The following is a 27,950-nucleotide window of genomic DNA, read 5'->3' as shown; positions in this document are numbered from 1 at the left end:
GCTGCAACATAAAGAAGAAACATATACATGTTTGCAACAACATCACCATCATCACGTGACTCTTGATGTTACCCAGGAAGGAAATACCTTTTCATGGTCACCACAGTGTCAATGCTGTGACTCTCCTCTGTGGGCTGCAGGTCTCTAAAAACAATCTGTGGCACAGACACAAACATAAGCAGGAACCTGACAGTGATTCTAATAATAATGATGATTTTCTCTGGCTTATCCATCCTGGATCACAGGGGCAGCAGCTTAAGCAGAGAAACCAGACCTCTCCCCCGAGGCGATCTGAGGAATTTAGAGGCCAAGCCTAAAACTGAGGAACACCTCAGAGAAAACATTTCCCTGAAAGGGTGTATGTGGTCTGAGAGAATGCTGAGGTACTATGTGCCAAAGTAACATCCACATGGACCCAAGATTTCCCAGGAGAACATTGGCCAAATCATCAACTCTGGCTTGCTTCCCATAGTGCACCTGGTCTTGTCCAGGTAAGTGACAACACGGGGTATCTGTTCTAGGAGACACTTCACCATCAGTGCTGAGAGGAGCACGAGGCCACGGAGAGGACGAAGTCTCTGCTTAGACTTTAGTTTCTCTCTCTCTCATATCATCAGAGGAGAAACATGTTCAGATGAACCTCAGAAACTGCTGCAGGACGTCTCTGTCCAGCTCGGCAACAAGGTGCAGATGCTTAACAAGCATGCTTTCACCTTCATGTCCTGCACTGTTGTGTTTGTGACGTCACCGGACTTTTAGCCAACATGGTTCCCAGCTTGTTGTGACGTTTTTCTAAAGCAGTTCGTAAACTGTGACTTGCACCAGCAGGCAGACAGGAAGCAGGAAGTCTGTTTGTGCTTACCTTGGACAGCTTCTCCGGCTGCTCTGTGATGAATCGCTGGTAAATCTCCAAACACAGCGAGGACAGTTTTCCGTCCCCCCTGAGGATGTGATGTCTGTGGGCGGGGAGGGGTGTGCCCACAGGAAGGAGAACCGTGAACATCTCAGCTCCAGACTCATCCATCTCCTCCAACACACCACAAAGGTCAGACAGAAGCCGTTAGAAATCGATTACAGTCTTAACGAATGATATTATGTACAAATACATAAGTAGTGTACAAAGACTAGCTCTGCAGAGCTGAAACATTTACGTTCATGTGCATGCAACAAAGACCATGTGCAACATAAGATGTTTATCTGAGGTCTGAGTACTTTTACTAGTACGTCAATGGAAGACACATCCACTGTGACAGAGTCTTCTTCTGGGGTAAGGCCATCTCTGCCGACCAGCAGGCCCGCCTCCAGGGCTGCGCCCACAGCGATGACCTCGTCAGGAGGTGCCGCGTTGAGAAGCTCCACATCCGGAAACATTTCACGGATCATCTGCTGCAGACGAGGAATTCTGGCCGAGCCGCCGCAAAGAACCACCTGCAACACATGGCAGCGATCGAGGAGCGGCTTTTCTATTTAACACACAGCTATGCCATCACTCGTGCATCAGTAAAGACCTGCACGCCGTACCTTGCTAATGTTGTGAGGTGTAAGACCCGCCTCCTCGAGGACGGCTTTGATTGGCTGGATGCTTTTGTTGAAGAGTGAAGAGCAGAGCAGCTCAAATCGAGCTCTGAAAGAAATAACGCACAGAGGTCGTCACGAAGGACAAAACATCTCAGTTATCAGAATCCTGATAATGTGTGTTTGGAAAAGTCATTTAACAAACGACTTTTCCCTTAATTCTGCTGCTCAATTGATTTCATTTAGTTTTTATTCGTTAGCTTTATGCTTTCAAACGTTTATCTCAAATGTTTCGTTCCACGTCCAGCTTCAGCTCAGGCTCAGCTAACGATAATATTCAGATTCTTACAATCTGTGCGTCGACACAACAGCTCACCTCGAGACGCTGCACTCGAAGTCGATACCATCATGAAGGGAGTCAACGAAGCAGTTGGCCGAACCCAGCGAGGACAGGGAGTGCTTAGCCATCTCTGCACCATTCATCAGCTTCAACATAGCCCGAGGATTAGAGCTCACATCGTGCTTAAACGTGCTGTACAACACACACACACACGCACACACACAGAGTGAGGACAGCTACACGGACTCAAACATACAGAAACATCTTTAAGATGTTCGTCTGTTGCTTTGGTCCTTCTCAGTAAATCGTTCAGACTCTGATGTTCGGTTGGTACCGTTTGAATTCTGAGGCGAGGTGCTGCGCTAAGGCCTGAGTGAAAGCCTCTCCTCCGATGCTGTGGTCAGTGTGAGCGCTGCGACACAGGAACATTCCTCCGTTGACCTGCAGCACTGTCACGCTCAGGGACGTCCCACCGAGCTTGTAGACGAGGACGTGACTGTGGAGACAGGACGCATCGCTAAAGGACAAGAAGATGGAAAATTCATTCAAACGGTGACTGCTCTGTCTGCTGGTAGCTGACGCACGCACTACTTCTGTTGGCTGTGGGTGGGGTTCTGGGGGGTTTCCACTTGGCCGTAGTACCCGGTAGTTTTTTCGTTTCGGGGTTCCCAGCAATCAGAGCCCAGCTGAAAATGTGACATCAGCAGACAGCCTACCACCGATTGGCTAGTCAGTGGCGTCACTGAGTAATGAAAGCGTCTCCTTCATGAGACCACGCCTAACGTGTCCTCCGCTGTTTGTTGTGTTTGCATACAAATGACATCACTGGACTTTGGACTGGGTTGCTATAACGACCCCTGGACATCGTGGTACTGATACCGACTCGAGTGGAGTCGAGCAGGTATCAGTGGAAGAGGTCGAGCAGAACTCCCACAAGGATTTTAGATGCTCCAGCTTTTTAAACATGTTGTTGGGTAAAGTTTTTTCCAAACAACATTCACATCTGGGGCGTAAGTCGGATCAGCAGGAGCGTCGATCCCTGCTCGCCAACACGGCTTACAAAGGACCCCAAGCTGTGAGGAGCCCAAACTAATGTTAGGCTGATTCTACCAGTTGGATCAGGTGGTAGAAGTAACGGCAGTCCCATCCTCCTTAGATTCAGGAGAGTTCATGTAGGCTCGGGTACACGCCGACCACGTCAGTTTGAAACCAGTGACCATAATGAAATCTGAGGTGTTCCTTTCCTAAAACACACCTCTTCCCTGACGGCGACTCCTGTCCGATGTCATAGGCCAGCAAAGCAGCAGCAGGCTCGTGGATTAGCCTCAGGACATTGAACCCTGCAGCTTCAGCCGCGTTCCTGAAGGAAACAGAGGTGACGATTAAAAACTGAAACAGATGCATATTTTCAAAGTGACATAAAAAAGATGCACCTACCTAAGAGCACGCTTCTGAGCATGTGCAAACTCTGAGGGAACAGTAATGACAGCGTCGCTTACATCTGAGCCTCCCAGAGCCGACTGAGCCGTTTCTGTGGAAACGGCCATAATCAGTCGGGTGATTACTTTACCCACAATTCATTTCTGAGGCTTTACGTATCAGGACATTACAAAATCTCATCCTTCTGAAGTGAAACAAGCCCACATGACAAACACCAGGACATTATTACAGCACTGCTCAGTCCACTTTCAGTCACTGTGTAATAGCCGTGCATGGTTCTGTTGCATGACGCGGTTCAGCTGTTGGACAGATGCTCTCACACTTTAACACGTCCAGGACATGCAAACTTAACTGATGTCAGTCGATTAGAGTTTTCAAAAGTATCAGGTGTCCAATGAGGACGATTTGATGGTGGGAAATTTCTGACACATTATCAGGACCACACGCTGTGAGAAGCTGACAATGTTGCCCCAGAAATAATATGTCAAAATATATAAACTGTAAAAACAAAAACGTGTTTGTATGAAGCTTATATGAAGCGTTTTTTGTCGCCTCGGGGCGGTGTTGTGCGATAACAGGAACTTGTTGAGTAAGACTTTGCCAACAGCAGGGGTGGGGAACCCCAAGCCTCCAGGGCCGGTGTCCTGCAGGTTTTAGATGTCCTTGATCCAACACAGCTGATCTAAATGGCTAAATGACCTCCTCAACATATCCTGAAGTTCTCCAGAGGCCTGGTAATGAACTAATCAGGTGTGCTGAGCCAGGGTGAGCTCTGAAACCTGCAGGACACTGGCCCTCGAGGCTGCAGAAAGCTTGGAGGACCATCACTGAAGACCACATGAAAAATAATAAATCTACCAGCAACTTTGGCTCCTTGGAAATAATGACCAACATTTTCACACTAACAGATTTACCTTTCATTTTCTGGAAGATGAGCTTTGCGACATCTTCTGGAGCAACATACTTTGGCTGCTGTCCTGATGTGATCTCATAAAAAGGTTTGTTTTCTCTGCTGACAACCTAAACACACAAAACATCCTCAGACTCCAAAAACCAAACTGTGTTTTTGTGCCGTCATCACAGATCGTTCTAGAGAAACTCTCTCACAGACCATAAACTGGCATTTTCAGGAAGTTTAAATCTCAGCATGTGTGGCGCTAAGGCAGCTTCTAAAAGACTAATAATGATAATATAATGCTATAATGCTTCTCAGTGTAAGTAATGCCAGTGTGTAGTTAGGATTATGTGTAAAATGTAAATAAGAAAACAAACTGCAGTTATCTGTAAATCCCTGCAGAACAATTCACTCCTTATCTACTGAATCCAACATCAGAGGGATCCTGTCAATACGAGTCAGTAAATGGAGCTGTGATCTAAGGATGTAGTCAGGAGGGAGAAGTGTGACACAGGGCTGTTTAACATTAATGGATCATCAGCTTTAAATCAAACAAGACCTGAGGCAACGTTTTAAAATTGTGAGCACAGAAAATGAGACGAGCTGGCTCAGCACCGCCTCCTGCCATCTGTAAAACCAGGATCCAAACTGTGTGGATCTCCTGGCGTTTGGTCTGCAGGCTCTTTCAGAGGGTTGTTGGTGAAACCTACCTGACATTTGGTCTCCGTTCTGTGCCTTTGTGTCTCTGGGTCATCAAAGCTTTTCAATCAGAGAGAAACAAACAAACACACACACAGTTATGAGCTGCTGTCCACAGGATGTCGAGGATAATAAATAATAACAACACTCGTTCCTTCCTCACTCAGGCTACAACTATCACAGCATGAGTACAAATGTTGTCAGAAATGTAACTTTTGTCATTTCTGTCTCAAAAACATCGTTTCCTTTCTACTGGAGCTCACTGAGTAACTGCTACATGGATCAAAGCCATCCTCTCATATGTAACAGCTGATGGTCTGTCTCAGGTGTCTGACTGGATGTAGCAGCGAGTACAGGAGCCTCCATGTTCCTGCCACAGTGTTTACTGTTTTTCCCAGAGGAGAAACCAGACTGATGTCCACGTGTGGTGATACAATCAATCTGAACAAGCATCATCATCATCATCATTATTTTCTATGTTAGAGCTGCATAATCTTGCTTTTTTTTCTTTGAGTTATTAATAATTACAATAATATGATGTAGGTTTCACATTTGCAAACAAAACATCGTCAGCTGTGTCACCTTCTCCCGAGCACTTGTTTCACTTTGATGACTGTGCTGGCAGCATTGCGGACCCGTCCCTGTTTTGCTGCTATACCTACAATCTGTAGAAGAGGTCAGAGGTTAAAAGGCTGCTGCAGTAGATATCTCACAGGTGCAGGAAGCAGCCGTCAGTAATGTAAGAATAATTCTGCACCTCAATGCAAAAAATCATCTTCTCCAAGTTCCAAAACCCAAAAAGCAAACAGCAGACGTGTCTGTGAAGGTTCTCAGTCATCCAGGTCATCGTAGTCTGAGGAGCTTGGAAACAAAAGCGTCTGGACTTCTTTAAGTTGCTTGAAGACGTTTCACCTCTCATCCGAGGGTCAGATGGTGGAGAGTCCCAGATTTAAACTCAGTGGGAGTTTCCCCCCACAGAGGGACAAAAGGACCTCCTGACGATCCTCTAATCACATGAGCCAAGGTGTGTAAAGGGTGTGGGTCACAATCAGCCAGGGTTTCGGGTGAGCTCATTGTGAAACCTGGCCCCACCCTATCATGTGATTTCCTGAGGTCAGATGGCCCAGGATGTGAGTGGGCCCAATTAGGATAGCCGCATGTTTTGAGTGCTTCCTTTACATGTGTGTTCCTTCTTTTTCCCTTCAGGCTTAGAGGGAACATTTGAGGGAGCGGTTATCCTAATTGGGCTTTTATAAAATCAGCAAAGAGGCAGAGAAAAGAAGATCAGACACCAGCGAGGGAGGATAAGAAGGACAGACGCAAAGGTGAAACGTCTTCAAGCAACTTGAAGTCCAGATGCTTTTGTTTCTAAGCTCCTCAGACCAAACAGCAGACAGATCTATGCTAGACAGATCTATGCTAGACAGATCTATGCTAGACACTATAAGGTGATATGACAAGACCATGACCACAGAAACATGTGACCTGTGATAACAGAGGAACTTCTCAGTTACTTTTAACACTGCAAATATTTTAGCAATATGTTTCATTGATTGGTCATCAACATTTCTTCTATACAGACATTGTGCAAAGCCAATATGATGCTTAGTGCTAACAGGAAAGACTGAGTGCATGGGTCAGGCACAAACCCAAGAAGTGAAGCCCAAGTCGTACCTGTTCAGTGTCTCTGTAGCCCACCACAGTTGGAGTTACTCTGTCTCCTGCATCGTTAGCCACCACATCAGCCCGTCCATCCTAAACAACACACAGCATACATTCAGAAACACTTAAATATATACTTTGCTCAAAACTCTTGGATATTCAGATGCATCAGCAGCTGATTTCCAGGCTCACTTATCCACATATATTTCATGTATGAATCCAAGCTGCAGATCTTTGTGAAAAAGCAGAGAAGACCCTGTAGGGCTCCTTAAGGAGTTCAGCTTGGCCCAAGGAACCTTGACTACATGCCATAAGACTGTTGTTTGACTGGAGTGGAAAGACATCACTGTCCTAAACTGGTTTACTGTTGAATTACTTGAAAAACCTCAAATTAACATGCAGCACAAATGTGAACTGAGCCTTAATAATCAGAGTCACGAAAGGTTTTGTGTAATCGTGAGATGAAAGGAGACAAGAGGCTGTTCAGCCTCCTCAAAGTAATATGCAATTAAGGTTTGTGGTACTTAGTTTGTATCGTCTACATGTGCCATTACAGGAAGGCAGCAATGACGCAGCTGCAAAAAGCCTGGAAGACTCCAACGTTTTCATTTTTTTGCTTTCAAGTTTCCTAAAATGTGAAACTTCTAAAACTTGCTTGGATTTAAGACCCAACATGCTGAAAGGCTGCAGTGGCCTGGGTGCAGTTTCTGTGTTCCTTTGTAACAAGTTAAGGCTGTTGTATAAAAAAGGGTAGTTGGGTAGTTTTTACAGTAACAAGCATGCAGGCCAAGCGTCAGCCTGTCAGCGCCTTTAGTCTGAATCGTGGACAAAGTAATCTTTAATGACTTTAAAAAGCAAAGGCTGGGAGCACAAGTCTGATTTACACTGCACAGTATTCACTCGTCTGCCTTTACACACATGTGAACTTGAGTGACGCTGCATTGTTAATCTTTCTAAAGTTTAATATGATGTTTGCAGCTGTGACAGTTTCAACCAGGGATGTACGCGATTACTCGCCGTCAGCAGTGATGTCACTAGTCCAGAAGTACTCGTCATGTAATTTAATTCTTTTCCATTTATTGATACCCCAATGTTGTGTCCTAAATGTTATGCTGCCACCAGATGGCGCATCGTTGTTGAGAAATGCCATGAATCTGTTCATCTCATCTTTTTGTTCACACTATTATTTCTGCTTCTTTAAAAAAGAAAATAGTTAGATTGCAGATACAAGCGGCGAAACGTTGGTTGTGTCTGAGTGTGGAGGGGCTCTCCCTGAGCGATGGAGGTCAGTCATTCAGGGGCTCAGAGGACAGCCTCTCCATCCACTGACGCAGCTGTGTGACTTTATGTACACAAAAGCTGAAATATGAACATTATAAACTCCACTAATATTTAGTTCATGTTTCCTTAGCAAGCATATTTGACCCTTTTTCTTGGAAGTTCACTTAAATCACTTGGACCCTGCAGTCCACACTATAAGGCTGGGGGCGGGGCTTCGGGAAGGCCATCCAGGAGTTTAAAAGGTCATCTCTAAATCATGTTGGGGTGGAGCTGGACTCTAAAGGTGGTGTCAGAGGTGGATGTTGTCCAAGTACAATAGTGTGTTTGGCATCGATGTCCTATCGGAGCACCAAACTGTGTCCCAGTTTAAAATGCTTAGTTATTAATCTGAGATGAAGAATCTGGATGCAATCCTCTCTCCTTATTTTACCCACTGAACTAACTGAAACAATTCATTGACTTATATCCACTCTGCCAGCAGCTTATCGAGCACCGCCATCCTTCAGGACATGTAAATGTTCACATCAAAGACGACACGCGAGGTTTCATGAAGCGATACTCACCTTAAATATCGCCACACACGCGGATGTATAACCGAAATGAACCCCAATCGCCGACATGCTGCCAGCCCTCAGCCCAAAAGACCGACAAACATGGATCCGGTTCTCCTCACCTTTGAACCGGAAGAATTTCTTCTTGGAGTAGTTCAAAACAAAAGCATGTATTTTTTCTGAAGTATTGATGTTTATTTTTTTTATCCTAATATTATTGTTTGTATTCATGATTTGTTTTGCAGGTATCTTTGTGGCTGTATGATTGTAGTTGCCAACTAACCAGTCATATCTTTGAAGAAACGGCGACAAACGACCGTTTCCGTTTGATGTCCGTGAAACTGAAACAAATCAAATGTACACGCTGACACGCTTTGATTCTCCTTTTGCACTAATTCTTTTATTACCGGTATTTGTAAACATATTTCAGACTATAACTAAGTACGTGTGTCAATGTCTGGTAGTGACTCAGTCATTACGCTGTGAAGGTAGCTGGGGGCGGAGCCTGATGCATAAAGAATTATGTCTGTTAAAAAAGGACACTGTTGTTAAGATAATACAAAGCATTTATGTACAAAGTAAATAAACCTCTCTGTCATCCTATTTATAAGGTTATGTGTCGTGCTTGACTGAGCAACAGTGACATCAGTCTGCATGTCCTGAGGAATGACTTTATAAACTGGGCCCTACTGACCGAGGTCATGAATATCACCTGTTGTTTACAGCTGAACAGCGGCTGCTGAGGTAAAGATATGAGACGATGTGGACAGATTATGTGAACACTTCAAGTTCTAGACTATCAGCACCAGTAGTTTAACTGAGAACATCGTCCCAATTTCATCCAAATTTGCACCCAAAAGAGAGACTGACAGACTGTGGACAGTCTCTGCGACGTCATGAACGGACTGTAGCTGAATCAGGAAACACAGACGAGAGGAAATGGTAATTACAAGCTATGATGATTGCCTATAAGTAATGGGACTACATACTTACGTTTATGTAATATGAGCCCAGCACTTAGATGTGTGCATTGAACTGAACCTCAGTCTCGAATTTTTAGAACTTTTTGGATTTCTTTTACAGAGCTTAAAATAGCTCGATCAAATAGCTTGGGACAAATACTCGTGTACATGTAGTACAGCTTTAAAAAAGGCTGTGTCCAGTCTGTAGTGCCTCTTCGGAAGCATCTGTGTAATGATGGGCTTAAAACACTGAAAGTTGTGGAGCTGAGAAGCATTTTAGCTTCCTGGGAGAAGAGTGTGAAGCCTGGCTGGATGGTCCAGGACAAAGAGCCACCAAAGGAAGTGGTGTCTGATTATCAGCTACATTGATTGTCCTTATTGTACTTCAGACTCCTTATTAAACACTTATTAAATGATCGCTGAACAACTTAAAAAACCTTAAATTACCTGATAATCAGGAAGTAAAAGTAAACATAAAAATGTCTGAACATTTCTGATTCCCATCCTACAATTACATCTGTTACTGCAGCTCTGCCATACTACACAGTATGTTTTTGTTATTGGGGAAATTAGAAATTCGCTGGAATAAGAGCTGCTGCTGTGTGATAGCTAACAGTTTATATTAAGTTGATAGAAGTAACAGTAAACATACAATAAATCACATCAGAGCGCTTTTAAAACCTCGGGCATTCATTACTGCAGTAACACCGTTCACTAAAACTATGAAGCAGAGTCCTGCTGTGGGTTTGTGCAGCAAATGCAGCAGGAAATAATCCCACGCAGGGCTCTGCTACGACGCTTCACACTCATAAATTAGATTTAATATCATTTAGACACAGTAATTTAATTGTATATATATGTAACCTTACACAATAAGTAAGGATATTTTTGTTTGGTCAGCTCTTTGTTATAATAACGCTGACTGGCAGCAAACCTCGTGGCACCAATCATTCAGAAATAAAGAGCTATATTTGTGGTTGGCAGAGCTGAGTATGCAGGTTGTGCCCAGTAAAAACTTTATAATAATCCCTGTATTATATTATTATAAACTTTATATATAAAATATTCTCTGCCAGTGGCAAACAGCTTATTATGTTATTGATTGTTTGGAGTTTTCTGTAGCTCAGGCCAGACCCTGCAGTCCCCTCACACTGATGTGCTGGTGTCCATCTGTCCTGCAACCTGAACACATGGAGCAACGTCATGTTTACTGAAGAGTCCAGACTCCGCCTACCTGCAGGTGGATCATGAGGTCACAGGTGGAGAGGAGATGCACAGTGCTCTGCTGCTTTTGGTGGAGGCAGTGGGGTGGGTGGAAACACGAGGCCCGTCAGTAAGAACAGCTGTTTCTATTCTTGTAGTTAAATCATATAAAGAACTTTGGTGCCTATCAAAAAGTTTAATGCACCTCGATTGTTTTGGTGAATTTGTCTGAATTTAGATCCAAACGTGTCATTTCCAGATTCCTCTGTGGAGATGTTACACGGTCCCCTTTTTACACCAAAAAGTCAATAAAGCGTGAAAACATACGTTACCCCAAATATACTAAATGATCCGTGAATACACCGAAGCATCAGACTTTCATGCACTTCTTGGAATTCTCCTGGATTCTCCAGTGAATTGAGAATTAAATACAAACCGTTTAGTGGTGAGAAACAACGACCTTTCTCATGTACGGAAGAATTCAAGCTTCAAACATACACAATGTATCACCTGCAGGGCCACAACCCCACACAGGAAGTCGGACTTGGCTCTCTGATGTTAAAAAGTCCTGACTATGAGTGTGACCCAGCAAGCATGCAGAGTGTAGTCGATGCAGGTGAGGGGACTCGCTCAGTCCGAACTCATCCAGCTGCCTTCCCTGCTAAACCATTAAGAAAAATGAGCAGCCATGCATGAACCCACCAGCTCCACCTGTTAACAGTACGTGGAATCACCGTCACCCCATTTTCTCACTCACTGATTTCTCATTTATACAGTGAACAAACTTATATTTTGATTCATCTTTGCTTACGAATAAATATTAGCAGATTATGAGGTTGGATATTAGGACCTTAAACCTCTCTTAGCTGTGACGTGGAGGCGGCGAGAGGAGGACTTCTTCTACGCCAGGTCACATGACACAGTTTAACATCACTATTATAATAACTCGCTGTGCACAGCTGGACTTCCAATGTGAATTAAACCAATATAGTTTTATTTTGCATAAAATATGCCAGAACAAACAGGAACCGTCTGGTTAACTTCATAAACTTGTAATGTTACAAACAAACCAAGCAAACGGTCACGTTTGGAGTCATTTCAACACAAAGCATGTTTTAGTAAAATAAACATTTTCAAATTGGATACATATTTACATTGATTACCTTATTACAACATCAATATGAAAGTCTTTAGTCTGTATAGATTTACCTTAAAAATCAGAGCAATGCAAACACTTCAGTTTCACCACCACCACCACAAAGTCGATACTCAGATCACCACAAGATTCCTACAGGAATATTTATCTGAAGAGAAATCCATAACTAATCAAATCCTCAAAACTTCTGCACGTTTCCACGGACGACCGCACCCACGGACACCACCTGGATGTGTGTTTCCTACAGCTAGTAGGAAACACACATCCAGACCTTTCACAGCAGATGCCAAAACTCATCATTCGAGATAACTTCAAATCAGGTGCTTCACATGTTCTGGATGTGCTAAAGGCAAAGTGTAGTTATGGGTTGTTCTGTCTTCCAGCTGTTTTAAGAGAATAAGGCACAGAAAATACATTTGGTTTGGCCTCAGGGAACATTTCAGCTACGTGACTGGAGTAAGCTGGGCCTGTTTCAAACATGACGCCTGCTGTCGATGTTGATACTTCGTGTTCACTTTTGACAGCAGACGCAAAATTGAGTGGTTTAACGCACGCTGCTGTGGCGCTGTGTGTCACAGAAACAAATGAAGCTGAAGGATGGCTGCTGTCTGCGCCCGTGGAAGTGCAGTGTTTTCATTTTGTGAAGCTCAAACGGCTGCATAATCAAATCCATTACTTTAGACATTTTCAAGATTCCAGAAATATTCCAATCTTCTCCATCCTGCTGAGCAGACCTGTGGGGACCACAAACATAATACAAACATTATCTATCACTCAGTGCTTTGTGGGTCAGCTGCAGCGGATTCAGGGGAGGGTGGCTGGCACGGTTGCAAACACACTGCTATGATTTGACTGTAGCTTCCCTGCTGTCAGACACAGCTCTGCAGCTGAGACACACTCCTCCACCACAACAATGTAATGTCATTATATTGAAGTATGAACACTGATGAGCACATACATACCTGGAGCTGGACACGTGTAGAACTTACATATCTGCTTCTGAAACGAGACATTTAAAACATGTTTATGCTAGCTGTGATCTGGCCGGTTCTCCCCGCCTGTTACAAACAGCAACAATTTCAACGTAAAACTTCAATAAGGTCTTTAAAGCAGGCAAGTGTTGAGTGATGAACATGATGCATTTGTAAAAACATTTCAGCGTCTCTGAAAATATAAAATGTGTTTTTACAAGAGGACAACATCTGAGACTACAAATTTGTTCTTATTGGCTTGTTTGTTAATGAGCGTTTGAATGACTACGTGTTTCTTTTCATGATGCTTTTAATATGAATGAGTGATGAATGGAGTATTAAGAACTTGCACAATGTTCTATGTTCTGTAATTGTTCTGTTTCTGAACCGTTTTTATTCCATAGTTTTGTTTATTGTAAACAATGTTAGTCAATGTAATAAAATACATGATCTGAAATAAGAAATAAATATATAAAAACAGATGATATGTGTGTACAAAACTAAAATACAGAACTAAGAAAATTTAGCAAAATATTTTCTAACTTCACGTACTGTGACCTGTGAAACAACACGTACACACAGACACAGTGAAAAACACTCATACCCCAAATATATGTGCTCTTTTTCCCCCCATGAGTTACTCTGCAGGTGAACACATCCTCCTTGGTTGGGGTGAAAGGCACATGCTTGGTCATGTGGTAGTGCCAGTTCTCTTCAAAGGCCAGGTCGGTCTGCTGAGAGCCTGGCATCTCTTTGTCATTCCTGAGCAGCTCGATGGTGATTTCAGGAGGATGGAATCCACTGACATGGCAGATGAGGGTGTTGGCGGTCCCGTAGTGTCCGGGGGAGCGGGTGTACACCTGAACCTTGGGTGAAACTGGCAAACACAAAAACAGTCACTCACTTACAGATGAAATAAAGACAATAATTTAATCCAGATGATAAATATTCATTTAGATTCCACCAACTTATTAAATATAAACACGGCAATTATCTGCGTCACAGTGTGTCACGCACAACAGCCAAACAAGGAAGTACTCGTAGTACTCGTAAAACGTTGCAGCGCCTTTAAGTACAAGTTATCAGTCGTTTAATACTGTAAGTACTGTAAGTATGTTACTGTTTGCCATTTCCCAGAGATTCCACTTTACTACCTTTAAAGCCGTTTTGCTTTCACTGGGCCCGAGCGCCTTCCGCCTGATAACATCGGGCCATTTCGGAAACAAACATGTTCAGTTACCGGAGATCACTTACTGTTCTTGACTGCCGAAAGACCTGTGAGTCCCAGCAGAAGGACGACGGCGAGACACACAAACGTCTTCATTGTTTCACACACAGACCGACTCGATATATCGCTGTTGGAGATTCGCTCGACAGAGAGAAGACAACAGTGCGTCACAATCCACACCGAAAGTGAAACCGTTCACATCGGGAGTGTTAGCTAACAGACACCGGGACGTCCAGGCAGTGCTAATGCTAACTAACAAAAAGGGGGTCTGTAACCCCGCCCACCAAAACCATGTTATGGCGCGCCGTTTATAAAAAACACAAGCAGCACAAACTCGTGACAAGACGACACGTGCCTATAATTCTACCAATAGGAAACTCCAAACGTCATGTTGCTAGGCGGAATTTACTCCGACATGTTGTTGTTCACTGTCGTTTGAGCAAATAAGCCGCCATGTTTGAGATGGCTGCCGGTGTTGTGCCAAAAACAAATGTTTCCGTGTATTTTTTTATGTGTAATATCTTTACGTATGTTGGTAAACAGACTTCGGTGAACAGCGTTTACAAAGAGGTTTTATATAGAATTAAAAAATTATCCGTTTTTCAAGTATCTTTGCTGTGTTGTTGTACTTACATTATAACCAATCCGGTCCTTTATCCCCACTTAAAATATTTTTACTGAACTATTGTAATATTTGCTGCCATTTCTTCTGTCCTCTTGGCCAACTTACTCTTACAAAAGACATTTTCAATGTTAATGAGATTTTTTAACTGCATAAATAAAGGTTCTATAAAAGTCACTGCCAAAAACTGATTGCGCCTTCTAGCTTGTTACACGAATGTTGTTTGTGGCTCAGTGTGACTTTGTGTCATCCATGAGGGAAGCATTTGACTTATGTTTCACTTATATTATAGCCCAACAAGTTACTTATAGCAGTTTAAATACGAGCAATCACTTTTTGGCACAACAGCCCGGAATTGCTGCTTTGTCAGACCTTAGAAAATCCTCTCAGGTGTTTACCTTTCCAAAGAATTTCCCACACATCGTTTTGGTGTTGATAATAACTCTTGTTCTTTCTGTGATGGGAATACTGAATGACAAAACATTTATTTTACCAGTGTATACACTGTAAAGCCCCGTGGGACGATGTACACTACTGGCTTTTCCCAAAGATTCCAAACTTACGTGAATTTTCAAAAAAAGTATTTTTGGATCTTTAAGAAAAAAAGAAACTTGAAAATGTCTTAACTGTGATCATTATTATGGGTAAATTCTTCATTCATAAATGTCGATCTCTGACAACAAAGCCGTCCTTTTTCACTTCTCACAGTGAACAGTGAAGTTTATGGACAAAAACAAGCTGTGGCTCTGCACTGAAGCTTTTAGAAAACCCCTAGGTTAGAATTATATTTTATTTGATGTATTTTAATTCATTTATTTATTTAATTAGTTATTATTTATTTATTTAATTTAATTACAGATAATGAAAATAATATCAACCCAATTGTGGGCTGGGGGGGCAAATGAAATATTGCACATGGCAGTGGCAAATTTTGAGTGGCACTTAGTATTGCATGGAGTAAGGTTTTTATTTGTTTAAATACTAATAAGAGTGAAGTGACCAGTGCAGAGTGTAAAATGTACCTATGAAACTGTAGGACCGATTCTGAGTGCATCTGTGTTGTGTGTGTTTAGGTGTTGTGGTTGAAGTGTCGAATGGCTTGATGACAGACTCCTGTAACGTCTGCCAGATGGAAACAAGGAGAAGAGCTGATGTGCTGGGTGGCTGTGGTCCTTGGTGATGCTGTGTGCTCTGCGGAGGCATCGCTGGAGATAAATGTCCTGAATGGCAGGAAGCCTCGTGCCAGTGATGTGCTCTGCTGCCTTCACCACCCTCTGTAGTGATTGCCGGCTGCTGGCAGAGCAGCTTCCGTACCAAACTGTAATGCAGCTCGTCAGCAAGCTCTCGATCGCACACCTGTAGAAATTTGAGGTGATGTTGGCGTTCATGCCAAGCTTCCTCAGCCTCCTCAGGAAGTAGAGTCGCTGGCGAGCTTTCCTGATAGCAGTGTCTGTGTGAAGGGTTGGAAAAGGCTTTGCAATTGTTGCCATATTTTTTGTACTTGTTACATTTGTTTAATTTAATTTATAAAAAGTTTATCTGCTCTTTAAGTGATGACATGATGAATCCTGCTTCCGGGCCCAACGTACTCTCCATTTAATAATAATAATAATAATGGATTGCATTTATATAGCGCTTTTCAAGGCACCCAAAGTGCTTTACAATGCCACTATTCATTCACTCTCACATTCACACACGTTGTAGCCACAGCTGCCCTGGGGCAGACTGACAGAGGCGAGGCTGCCATATCACGCCATCGGCCTCTCTGGCCAACACCAGTAGGCGGTAGGGTGAAGTGTCTTGCCCAAGGACACAACGACCAGGACAGAGAGAGCAGGGGGATCGAACCGGCAACCTTCCGGTTACAGATACGCTTCCCTGAGCAAAGGTCGCCCCAAAACTAAGGTAAAAAAAACCCGAACAACTGGTAATTCTTTGTTTTGTTTTTTTACATTTATTAAGTCTGTTGTGTTTTTAATGTATTTTAATTCTTTGTATCTTGTTCTATTTAATCTCAACAAGCCCATAAAAACAGTCAGGGATCACTGTCGGCTTTTCTCAATTTTTATTACCGCTTATAATTTAAAGCTCAGTTTTTAAAACTTTAAAAACTATTTGGACTATATTTTCATATAGTCCAAATACCTAAACTAGCTTTTTATGATAACATACAAATCTTCTGCAGGTCCCAAAGTCAAACGAACACTGCGGCATCACTGAGAGTTACAAACTGTCTAAATTCTTTCATCTTTAATAAAATGATCAGCGTTGCTGCTTTACCAGGTGTATCAATTACGTTTAACATCCAGGCATCCATGAAAACAGGATTTATTACATTTAGTTAGAAGTTAGCAGGAAGTTAGCTCGCTAGCTTCCACCTAAACATGATGTAGCATGTTCTGACTGAGAGGTTTCTGAAGCATTCAAACGTACAGCTCTGCTATCACTTCCAACATAAATGAAGACAGAAAACTAAACAGCAGATGTTTGTAGGGTTACTGAAGTTGGGCTAGCTGCTATATAATGATGTGCTACGTGATTGCTAGCTACACAGCTATGTTAGCATAGCATAAACACAGTGAAGCTGGAGGATATGAGATGTTTGTTTAGTCTTTACAGGACTACAAAGCCTCGCGCAAATGATCGTTTTCATGATTGTCTGTCAAGAGACACTTTGCAGGACTCTCAAACTCGTGGAGACCTATGCCTGATGAACACACAGCACATTTGTTTTCACAACATAAAGAAATGAATCAATATTTCTGTATAAAATGATACATTTTAGGGTTTTTATAAAAAAAATAATAATAAAAACACCAGAAATTTTCAAGAATTTTTATTATTTTACATGTATACACACATACATATAACCCATTATTCTATCATTTGAGAAACTCATTTAGGTATAAAACAGTTTATTGCATAATGGCCAAAGAACCCCTCACATATGGAAAAATATTACAACAGGGTGAAACAAACGAGGCTTTTGTGATTACAGCTGAGCAAATCCACTTAGTCAAAGGCAAACCAGCAAAAAGTGACACCCTAAATTTTTATAATCTCTACATCATACCAAAATAATATTGAGAAATTACTGTTACCTAATATGTTACTGATAATTATTCTGATGAGAAGAAACAAATCTGACGCTACACGGCGGACTCTGATTGTACAGGAAGGACAGATGTTGGGTAGCGGGGACAACATGACCGATCAGCAGCTGTGTGGATCAGATGTGACACTCTTTGGTCCCCATTGGTGTTTACATGTTTGACTCTGTAAAGAGAAAATATTAAGGTTATTCATTTCATAAAAGCACAGAAAGACTATTTCATTCACCGCTGATTCATTTATTAAACATGTTTAATTTTCTTTTGTATTTTTTTTTATTTGAGGTTACTACATAATGCTTATGACTGTATATAGTTTTGGCTATCTTAACTCACCCCAACCAAAGGTTTTTGGTTCATGTGTCCCATGAGTGACTTTGCAGGCGTAGTTTTCTCCTTCCTTTGGTGTAAAAGCGACGTGCTTGGTCAGATGGAAGTGCCAGTCCTGGTTGAAGACCAGGTCAGTCTGCTTGGCATCAGGAATTTCTGCCCCATCCTTCAGCAGTGTGATGGTGATGTCAGGGGGGTGGAAATCACTCACGTGGCAGATCAAGACATTTTCCTCTCCATACTTTCCAGGATTACGGCTGTAAACCTGAGTCTTTGGTGGAGCTAAAGGCAAGAATGAAAGAGAAAGTAATATCCTTAATAAGGGATCAGTATTCATAAGTGGTCCAGCCTGTCTGAGGCCAATTTCGTTATGATGATTTTAGACCAGCGGTCCCCAACCTTTTTTGCGCCATGGACCGGTTTATATCTGACAATACTTTCACGGACCAGCCTTTGAGGTGATAAATACGACAAAATAAAACCAGTAGCGGAACCAAAAAAGAAGGTTTATTCATAACACAATGAAAAGACCCAGGGAAACCGAGTTAACACAAAAAACGATAAAAACCTTGAAAACCATGAATTTCACACACGAACCTCAACTCTTGCGGCCGGTACCGGTCCGCGGGCCGGGGTTGGGGACCACTGGCTTAGACTATAAATATGAAAAGACTCGCTTGCTGAAAACAGAACTGAATTGGTGTTTGAATGACTTTCCTGTTTTTGTTTTGTGGCCCATATGTTACCTGTAAATGTATTTTTATCCCCAACACGACAAATTTATTTACCCCTGATAAAATGGGACGTGCTCACATACTGATGCTTTCACAGTGGATTGTCCTCAACAATATCAGCAAATACAACCAAGTAATTACTTTTGCAATGAAAGGACAGAAATAGTAAGAAGAGAAATCCTTGTATTAAAATATCCTGCAGCCAGCTGAGGGCGCTCTATGTATTTACAAGAAATCGAAACCAAATCCAAAAAGCTGGGGGGAATTCCACTCTGTTAAAAACACCATGGACGGTTTTCTCCTTATATATTTATTGTCCAGTCAAAACGAATCGTCTCTGGACTGAAACTGTTTAGAGTCGATAAACGCAGCTTTGTTTTCCTCAAATCAAAGCACCTTATGAACCCCTCCCTGACGGCTTTGTTTTGTCTTTGTTGAAAAACGTATAAAAATATGACGTAAAACTTACAGACTAACCATTAACTGACTAACTGATTAAGATTTACACGTAGCCACAAAGGATAGAAACCGTTTGACTTGAAGTTCAGACTTTTATAAGTTCAGTAAAATGACAGGACTCAACCTTCAGTATTTCAGGGAGACTTTTTGAAAAAAGTACTTACAGTATTTCGCCTCCACTGCGCAGTAAACAGCTGCGATAACAGCCAAACACAGGACGGCCTTCATGTTTTCTCTTTGTAGTCGCAGATCCTGCTGAGAGCTGTTCGTCTCGCGCTCGCGAAGCTGGAATAAAGTAAAAAAGTGGAGCGCGTGAGGATATGCGAGCGCTGTAAGACAGCCCACAGCCACACGGGCCAATCATTCATTTCTCTCATGCTGTTACCAGGTAGAATCCTAGTAAAGAGGTTTCGCTCACTCATGACAGGCACATGTGGAACCTCCCTGGAAACTACCTGAAGTTTTAATCTCCATAGAACTATTATTTATGATATTCTGTAATTATTGTTGTTAATAATAATAATGATCTTATGCTAAAGTATTTATAGTTCCTTCGTTTCAGATTCTGTTTTCTTTTTCTTGTCTTTATTCACTTATTTTTTGTTTTCTTAACTTTTCCCCCTCAGTTTTATTCTGGTTTGGTTTTAATTCCTTTAAATTTGTATATGACTTGTTCAGGCACATTTTGGACAGCTCAACATAATTTTGGGTGATTGTAGTGCAGAAAGTAGAGCAGGTTACCTAATCAGAAGGTTGGTGGTTTGATCCCTGGCTGCTAACCCAGGCTGGTCTCCGATCCATCAGTGTGTGAATGTTAGATAGAAAGCATTTAATCATAGGAAAAAGGTGCTCGTATGAAGTGATACATGTTGTATTAAAGGACTCTGACTGTTCATGTTGAGCAGAAAAGAGCTATATAACAACCAGGCCATTTACCATAATCAGTAAGTCTTATTTCTTTATGATTTGGTATATTTTGTGCTAGCGTCTACATTTATTCATACTTTCAAAAGACAAATAATGCATCTCCTTCATTAACACACAAACAGGGGGACTCTGAGGAAAATCTACCGGATACAAGCCATGATCACCAGATTTGATATTACAAGAGAAACAAAATAATGAATAAATCCATAATTTCGTGTTTTAATCAAACTGTTCTCACTATTAGTTTTCTGTTTGCGCTCGGTTTGGTTTCAGTTAATTTCCTGTCGCCTATTTTAGTTTTTATTGTGTGAAAAATCTTTAAGTTTAGTTTCATTTTCATGACTTCAGTGTTGTGACAGACTAGCGCTGGTTAGTTGTTGTTTTCTCCTTTCATGTCCGGGGTGGAGCATATGAGGTCATCTCCCAGCTGTCCTGGATTGCCTCCATCAGATTGGCCTTCTTAAAACAGTTTGTGCAGCAGATTATACATCTGTGGTAACAAATAAAAAATGTGTTTTTTGACAGTTTCTTTTTAACATTAGTATGCCGTGGGGAAAAATAAAGGAGGGTGCAATTGCAGGCACTCGTGGAGGTGCGAAGGAGGTTTATTGTAAGACAAAACACAAGCTGAAAACAGCGAACAGACTAAAGATAACCTGAACTGGGAAACCGAAACTACTGAGCATGAAGGAGGGTGAACAGCGGCCTATGACAGCTGAAGCACGACCAGACAGATAAGAAGACACGACTTAAATACACACAGAAGAACACGGGGAGATTACACACAGCTGGAAGTAACTGACGAGACAAGGGAGGCAAAACTGAATACACTCACATGAGACACGGACTTTCACAATAAAACAGGAAACAAGAAACCATTACACAAAGACGCAGACTAGACACAGAACTGAACCTACACTAAACATGAGACACAACCAAAGAACTAATCTCTAAACACCAATAAACAGAAACATAGAATCCTAATAATAATCAACAAAGCACAAGAGGATCAGAAAACAATCCATAATGTAAAAATAAACAAAAACCTAAGAACTCAAGAGTTGGCAGTTCATCTTGTAATCGGAAGGTTGCCGGTTCGATCCCCGGGCTCTCTGTCCTGGTCGTTGTGTTGTTGGGCAAGACACTTTACCCTACTGCCTACTGGTGATGGTCAGAGGGGCCGATGGTGCGATATGGCAGCCTGGCTTCTGTCAGTCTGCCCCAGGGCAGCTGTGGCTGCAACTGTAGCTGCCTCCACCAGTGTGTGAATGTGAGAGTGAATGAATAGTGGAATTGTACAGCGCTTTGAGGGTCTCGAAAAGCGCTATATAAATGCAATCCATTATTATTATTAAAATGCTGGGTCAAAATGACCCAGAACCATGACAGGACTACTCTCAGCACCGGCCTACTGTGTCTGCCCACCAGCTCAAGATAGAAAATCCAAGACAGCAGTTGCTGCAAAGAACAAGCCATCACACCTCGGTGAAAGGAAAAAGAAAGGTTCAGTCTTTTGTCATGAGCAACACTCTGTGTCCCCCGTCTCTTCTCCCCCAAACAGCAAGAAAGTGTTGGGATGACCAAACCAATCCAAGTTCAAGGTTCAGTCTCCAGAATTTTACAGTACACCAGGAGCACTCTGTCAGTCTGCATCTCCTCTAGTTCATGGAGGAAAGACAAATGACACAGTGTCACCGCAGGGTCTGAAAACGATGGAGTTCGCTGTTCTCGCCGGGCTCTAGTGAGCCTCGACCTCGGTCAGCTATCGAGCTGGTGGGTCGCAGACGTCTCAGAAAACGACGGAGCACTTTTGCAAATATGTGATGTCTTGATAAACCGAGCAGATATTTGAAGTTGACACAGCTACATGAAAACATCTTAAAAGTTTATTTTGTGATCCAGAAAGAGTAATAAGAGTAATATTAAAACTAAGTAGCTGCCGCCATTTTGGAAACTGGACTTGGCTGGGCCGCGCTATGAGTTCTGGGATATGGTGGGCCACGAAGGACACACCCGACCCATCCTTTAAATCTGGGGAGAAGGAGGACGCAATTGTTGGCCACATTCAGCAGCCTTTGTCGCCTGGATGTGACTTCAAATGCAGCCTCCGAAGGATGCAGCCTAGGAATTAGGACATACCTGTGGTGTCATTGGAGCTTCTGCAGTTGGTCACTGGTCAACTTTCCTGCTCTGTCTTGGCCTCAGGATGTCTAGAGGCATGAATCAAGCGCACCCAAAAGGAATAAGCGCATCAGTGGTCATGTGCTCAGCAGAGGGAGAGACTAAAGCAGCAACAGTTGTAACGCGGTTTTGTGTGATTACATGTGTGTTAATGAACCTGTAAGTGTTATTCCCTTTGACAGGTTAACTGGTATGATAATGGCTCTAGCTGTTTGTGAATGTTGACGTTGTGCCTCAGTATGGTGATACCACGTTGGTAGAATTATTTAATTATTTAGTAAAGAGTTAGTAGCAGTGGTCAGAATCTCCGGTGATGATTACATCCAGCGGTTAAAGGATTTTTCAATCGTTAATTGTTTAGTTTAACTGTTGTTAGCCATGTTCTTGCCTTACTACTAGCAACTTGTCAGATGTGCTATTTAGCCAACTTATGGTCTACAGTGACCCCTTGTGGACATGGTAAAATATTGCTGTGTTGCGTAGATGTGTTGTGATTGTTTCTTAGTTGTCATTGACTCGACTAATTACAGAATTGCCTGTTTCTGTTTCCAGAAAACCATGCTTATAGTAACATAAACTGTATCTTCTACAACAATGAGTTCACGTATGGCTGCACTGCATTTGGATTAAGCCTGGCAAGCTCTGATGTTCTTCAGAAGAATCAATTCTTCTGTGGAGCTTAATTAAAGACAGTTAACCAAACTCCTGGACTGCTGCAGTCTTTCTGACAGAAGACTTGGGCCGGACTGTATATCCAGCACTTCCATTATATTTATATATATTCTACAGTCACGCCAAGGCGATACCCATAGTGAAACACCTCACTCTGTTATCAAAGAACCAGGGATTATGTTGAATAACCCAACTATGTGAATAATGATAGGCTAGGCTTCTTAGAATGTGAGAGTTTCGTCAGTAATGGGGAACATTTTAAACTCCACGTGTACCACAAACCAAAGCATACATTTCAGTATTTAAGATTTCATTTCGTCAAGGTGTCATCAGGATGCTACAACACCATTCCCATAGATACAGTTGCTAGGGAAGCAGAAGAACATCATATCAAAGAAGCCCTGAGTTGATGTGTTTACCCCAGCTGGACATTTGTCAAACCTGGAAAGGCGCCTAAAAAATCCCCAGCTGATCCAGGAGAGAAGAAGGACGACTGCTGCCTAAGGGGAACCCTTCGTGATCCTGTATGTGTCCGGAGTATTGAAACAGCTGAGACGCATTTTCTCTAAACACTGCGTCTCTGTGGCTTTTAACCCCAAAACACACTGTGGCAAAAATTGGTCCATCCTGTGGATCAGGTCCCCCGCAGGACTCTGCAGTCTGTCTACACCTACAGGCCAGTGGACACTCTTTCAATGATGAGGATGTAACATCCTGGACAGGGAGGAACGCTGGTTTGAGGGCGGAGTCAAGGAGGCCATTTACGTGAAAAGGGAAAGACCATCTCTGAATGGAGGAGGGGCCTAAGGGTACATCTGTCACCATCTTACAATGCTGTGATTGCAGCCATTCCCCATTGATCAATTGTCATTAATCAATTATCTTTGATCAGTGGCTGTTGATCAATGGTCATGGCAGTTTGCATGAGCATTGATCATTAATGATGAAGGAACTGACCTCTCAGCATATTGTTCATTCAGTGGTGCTGGTTTCAGTCACTGTTTATAGCAGCAGTCAGCTGAGACTGAAGACGTCACCTGATGATGAAGAAAGGTTTCTCCCACTGAAAACGTCCAGATGGACACAATAAACTTTCTAGGATTTCCTTACCTGGATGATCGAGCATGCATCAAGACAAACATTCTGGAGTTTTGCTCCTTATTGATGTGATAGCATCACATATAACTATAGTTGCTAAATATTTGTCTGCCATTCATTCAACTCCTCCATTCAACTACATCCCAAAGGCGCACCATTGGATTGTGATCTGGTGGCCATCGTTGTCATTTAAGTACAGTGAACTCATTGTCCTGTTCAAGGAATCATTTGAGATTATTTAGAGAAGACGTTTCACCTCTCACCATTTCACCCTAGAACTGAAGAAGCTTCTCGGATGAGAGGTGAAACGTCTTCAAGCAACTTAAAGAAGTCCAGATGCTTTTCTTTCCAAGCTCCTTAGACTATGGAACATGTTATATTACACTGTCGCAAGTATCAGGTGGAGAGTAGACAACTGACCCAAAACCTCAGAAACATAAAAATGAAACTAGATCTTTTCATTTTCATAGATTAATTTACTGCAAATGGACTCAAGAAGTGAAAGTTATCAGGTCTTAATTTCAGTTTTAAAAGAGGTGGCCTCCAGCTGAATGTCAGCAAGACCAAGGAGCTGGTGGTGGACTTCAGAAGGAGTCAGCACAGAGACTACAAGCCCATTATCATCAATGGAGCTCCAGTGAAGAGGGTGCAGTCCGTCAAGTATCTTGGTGTCCACATCTCCTCAGACCTGACATGGGCTGCCCACATTCAGGTTTGGGAACAGCTGTGTGAAGGACCAAAAAGCTCTTCAGAGAGTGATCCGTACAGCAGAACGCTGCTGCAGGATTGCTCTCCCCCCGCTTCAGGACACCTACACCAGGAGATGCCGGACTAGAGCAGCGCAGATACTGAAGGACCCGTCCCATCCTGGCAACAAACTGTTCCAACTTCTGCAATCTGGTAGAAGGTTCTGCATCATCCTGGCAAGGACAGAGAGACTCAAGAGGAGCTTCTATCCCCAAGCCATCCGTGCCCTAAACACACACACCCGCCCTCTCACATCATCTATAACTGACTGAGTCAGGACTCTTCCAGACACTAAACCAAGGCACAATGTACATTTCAATTCCTTTAATTTTAAATATGTTTATATTGTCTATCCTGTAAAATAGTCAGATGTCTATTCATATTAATGTACAGAATTCACCTGCTTGCTGCTACTACTGCACATGCACAATGTATATACTATATACTATATGTATATATATATATAATGTTCTTCCTCTACACCCCCCCCCAATTTTTTTTGCACATGTCGAGGAGCGTGTCAGGTTACATTTCACTGTGTGTTATACTTGTATAACTATGCATGTGACAAATAAAGAACCTTGAACCTTGAACCTTGAAAAGAGGGTAAATACTTTGGGAGGATTTGAGGGTTTTTTTGAGCCACGTTGCAGTTCACACTCCACACCGGTTGGTGGCGGTAATGCACCATTCAGTTGTTTGCCAACAGCCGATAAAATCTAGAAGAAGAAAAGGACTCTGCTCTTCCGTAAAACAACTACGTAGCTTGAGAAACAAGAACACCTCAAGAAAACGCTGGTTTAACAAGATGAGCAGTGAAAAATACCCGCGGTCTTCTATCGAAGACGATTTTAACTACGGCACTAATGTTGCTACGGCCAGTGTTCAGATCCGTATGGGTGAGTAACAGACCCGTGCTATCTAGCTAACACTGATATCATTGGCCGTGTTCACGGTTTTCCTCTACACAGTTATTATTGGTTTCGTTAGCTTCCGATGGGTTTTGAGCTACTGTAACGCTGTTTCTTGGTTCATTAGGCTTTCTAAGGAAGGTGTACACCCTCCTGAGCTTGCAGATCATCTTGACCACAGCCACCTCTGCTCTCTTCATGTTCTCTCAGACCATCAAGGAGTTTGTTATCGCAAGGTGAGAATGAGCTGCTTCATATATAACCAGGTGCTGCTGTCTGTTTCATTTTTCTAAGGACAGGAGACAAAGAGAGTACTCCGTCTCCTCTCACGAGAATCTAAAGTTACATTATCTCCTGCGGAAGCTCCTCGTCTGCTTTCATTACATCATCCATGTTTACGCAAGAGTTTGCAGTAATGGTTAAATCCGCCTCCTCAATATGTGTAATATTTAGTGATGCCAACAAATACGTGAGAAAATCTCCTATCTCAGTGTTGTGCAGTTTCAAAGAGACAGAGAGAGTTGATATTGTTGTATCATAGTGTCATCGTATTCTTGCAAATATTAGATTTGCTTTATCATTATGCTGCACACTTGGAAGATGAATCAAAAGCAGTGTAGCTTTGTGAGTTCGTCTTTACTGCTGCAAATGTATAGACAGCAACGTTACACATTTGTACAATCTCTCACAGCTCTTTTAGGTGCACAGCCTTATGGTTAGTCTTTAAACACAAAAAACGAATACTTCTTACAGTACATCAATGAAATAAACATAAACAAAAGATGGTGTGATTCACCAGTCTTCATCTGCTGTGATTACAGCCCGGTACAGGTATAGATCCACAAAAGCGCCACGAGGTTTGGATGTGGCCCCTGCCTGGGATTACCATAATGACCCTAATGTCATTGAAAAGCACAGGATAACTACTTTGATTGCACAGTTTGACCTGAAACTGATAAGTGTGCGAGCGAACGAGTGAGACTGAATGTAGCCATTCAGTCTGTAATTCTTTAAAGGAGTGTGTGATGTCGTGTAAGGAGTGTGTGAGGGCTGCAGTGAAGAAAAGCGAGTATATCGAGTGTGTCAGCATTCTAAACTCTGCTTTGATCAAAGGATTTTATGCTGCTGTGAACAAGATGTTATGATGGTGTACATGTTTATTAATATTAAAAATAATGAAGTGTCCAGCCTGACAACCTTCAGGTTTTATTGGCTATTCTATTTTCGAATATTAATGCTATTTAATTAACAGAATATTTTCTATTATTTCACTTTTAATCTGGAGAATGTTACAAAAGCGTTGAAATAAATAAGTTCTATTGCAGTGATAAAGAAGGAAAAACAGTCATCAGTTATTGTAAATGTAGCCATTCAGTCCCGACGTTAGTGTCACATACTGATACGTTTTAACTGGACCTGAACACGCAGGTTTGTGAATGTGATCATTGGAGAAGGAGGGACGTAGAAATAGAAATTCATCCCATATTGTGTTTACTACAACTCTGACCTGTGACAGTTTCAAGGTCAGAGGTCAAGTTTTCTGTAAATCTTGTGGATGAGGCACGAGTGTTGATTCCCCCCCCATTCATTTTAAGTCCAGGGAAAAGGAGGCCGTAGCTCAGGGGTTGGAGTTGGTTGTCTACCACTGAAAGTGTCATGGTTTGTTCCCTGAGTTGCCCCCATTGCATCGATCAGTATGTGTGAATAAAACATGTGTTTAGCGTGTTCATCAGTGTGGCTGTCCCTGTTGGAAGCAGCATAAACATAGCAGCTAGGATCTCAGCAGAGTCAGGAAGAGCATGAAGGACTAACTCACGACTGGTGACTATTTAACAAGTAGACAAGATTAGTGTTAAGCTACGTTGTCATATTAGCAAAGCCTCAAATAACTGCTGATAACAAATGTTAGAGAAACGTGTTTGCTTTGTGTCCTGATTGGCCAGTACGTCAGATTATTAAATCACCAGTTCTGTCGTGGTTTGGGGCTCAATTTCATCCTGTCAAAAATTCATGTCATGTAGTTTTCTGAACATAGAAATGAACTTTCAGAGTTTGAGCCATCGTGCAGCGCCATCTGGAAATCTTCTGATTGGCGACTGATTTTTCATGGCAGTGGTCCCAAACTGCCAAATGCAGTTCAGGATGTTTGGATAGAAAAGTGAAACAGTGTGAGGTTAAAGGTGGCCAGTGTCCAAAGAGGCAGCTTTGGGGTGTCCTTCAGGGAGCTCAGAGGAATTTTTCTGATGATGATTTAAA

The 27,950-nt window shown here is 42.3% G+C and overlaps 4 protein-coding genes across 4 annotated transcripts in view; 1 reads left to right on the top strand and 3 right to left on the bottom strand.

Annotated features, from left to right (window-relative positions):
- Positions 1-35: 35 nt before the first annotated feature.
- On the bottom strand, positions 36-8,524 carry hspa14 (heat shock protein 14). Its single transcript, XM_005733214.2, has 13 exons — positions 8,396-8,524; positions 6,564-6,644; positions 5,472-5,554; positions 4,901-4,949; positions 4,210-4,315; positions 3,293-3,386; positions 3,111-3,215; positions 2,190-2,351; positions 1,892-2,047; positions 1,522-1,624; positions 1,213-1,428; positions 863-1,027; positions 36-155 (listed from the first exon to the last, which is right to left on the bottom strand). Exons 1-13 carry the CDS (start codon positions 8,450-8,452, stop codon positions 69-71), a joined length of 1,464 nt encoding a protein of 487 aa, XP_005733271.1. The 5' UTR covers positions 8,453-8,524; the 3' UTR covers positions 36-68.
- A 2,992-nt stretch (positions 8,525-11,516) lies between these two features.
- Positions 11,517-14,201, bottom strand: LOC102194743 (beta-2-microglobulin-like). The gene is made up of 4 exons (XM_005733212.2): positions 13,930-14,201; positions 13,280-13,552; positions 12,667-12,703; positions 11,517-12,438 (listed from the first exon to the last, which is right to left on the bottom strand). Exons 1-3 carry the CDS (start codon positions 13,997-13,999, stop codon positions 12,690-12,692), a joined length of 357 nt encoding a protein of 118 aa, XP_005733269.1. The 5' UTR covers positions 14,000-14,201; the 3' UTR covers positions 11,517-12,438; positions 12,667-12,689.
- Positions 14,202-17,346: 3,145 nt separating this feature from the next.
- On the bottom strand, positions 17,347-19,473 carry b2m (beta-2-microglobulin). Its single transcript, XM_005733211.1, has 3 exons — positions 19,323-19,473; positions 17,972-18,247; positions 17,347-17,801 (listed from the first exon to the last, which is right to left on the bottom strand). The coding sequence occupies exons 1-3, from the start codon at positions 19,384-19,386 to the stop codon at positions 17,788-17,790; spliced, it is 354 nt and encodes a 117-aa protein (XP_005733268.1). The 5' UTR covers positions 19,387-19,473; the 3' UTR covers positions 17,347-17,787.
- A 5,989-nt stretch (positions 19,474-25,462) lies between these two features.
- tmbim4 (transmembrane BAX inhibitor motif containing 4) overlaps positions 25,463-27,950 on the top strand; it is a 10,359-nt gene continuing 7,871 nt past the window's right edge. Inside the window, exons 1-2 of the mRNA XM_005733210.2 lie at positions 25,463-25,682; positions 25,822-25,930. Of these exons, the coding sequence (XP_005733267.1) occupies positions 25,466-25,682; positions 25,822-25,930 (326 nt within the window). The 5' untranslated portion in view covers positions 25,463-25,465. The remainder of the gene's footprint in view (positions 25,683-25,821; positions 25,931-27,950) is intronic.

This window comes from Pundamilia nyererei, unplaced genomic scaffold (assembly GCF_000239375.1).
Source record: "Pundamilia nyererei isolate P.nyererei 1_Seehausen unplaced genomic scaffold, PunNye1.0 scaffold00050, whole genome shotgun sequence".
NCBI lineage: Eukaryota > Metazoa > Chordata > Actinopteri > Cichliformes > Cichlidae > Pundamilia > Pundamilia nyererei.
This window is presented reverse-complemented; position numbering and strand designations above follow the sequence as displayed.

What these genes read in the sequence shown, in the direction of transcription:
- hspa14 (XM_005733214.2), bottom strand. Translation starts at nt 8,452, where the DNA reads ATGTCGGCGATTGGGGTTCATTTCGGTTATACATCCGCGTGTGTGGCG. An exon ending in AAACAAGTGCTCGGGAGAAG is followed by an intron (nt 4,950 to 5,471) that starts GTGACACAGCTG and finishes CTGATTGAAAAG; the next exon opens with CTTTGATGACCCAGAGACAC. An exon ending in CATCTTCCAGAAAATGAAAG is followed by an intron (nt 3,387 to 4,209) that starts GTAAATCTGTTA and finishes CCGTTTCCACAG; the next exon opens with AAACGGCTCAGTCGGCTCTG.
- LOC102194743 (XM_005733212.2), bottom strand. Translation starts at nt 13,999, where the DNA reads ATGAAGACGTTTGTGTGTCTCGCCGTCGTCCTTCTGCTGGGACTCACA. An exon ending in TCTTTCGGCAGTCAAGAACA is followed by an intron (nt 13,553 to 13,929) that starts GTAAGTGATCTC and finishes TGTGTTTGCCAG; the next exon opens with TTTCACCCAAGGTTCAGGTG.
- b2m (XM_005733211.1), bottom strand. Translation starts at nt 19,386, where the DNA reads ATGAAGGCCGTCCTGTGTTTGGCTGTTATCGCAGCTGTTTACTGCGCA. An exon ending in CGCAGTGGAGGCGAAATACT is followed by an intron (nt 18,248 to 19,322) that starts GTAAGTACTTTT and finishes TCTTGCCTTTAG; the next exon opens with CTCCACCAAAGACTCAGGTT.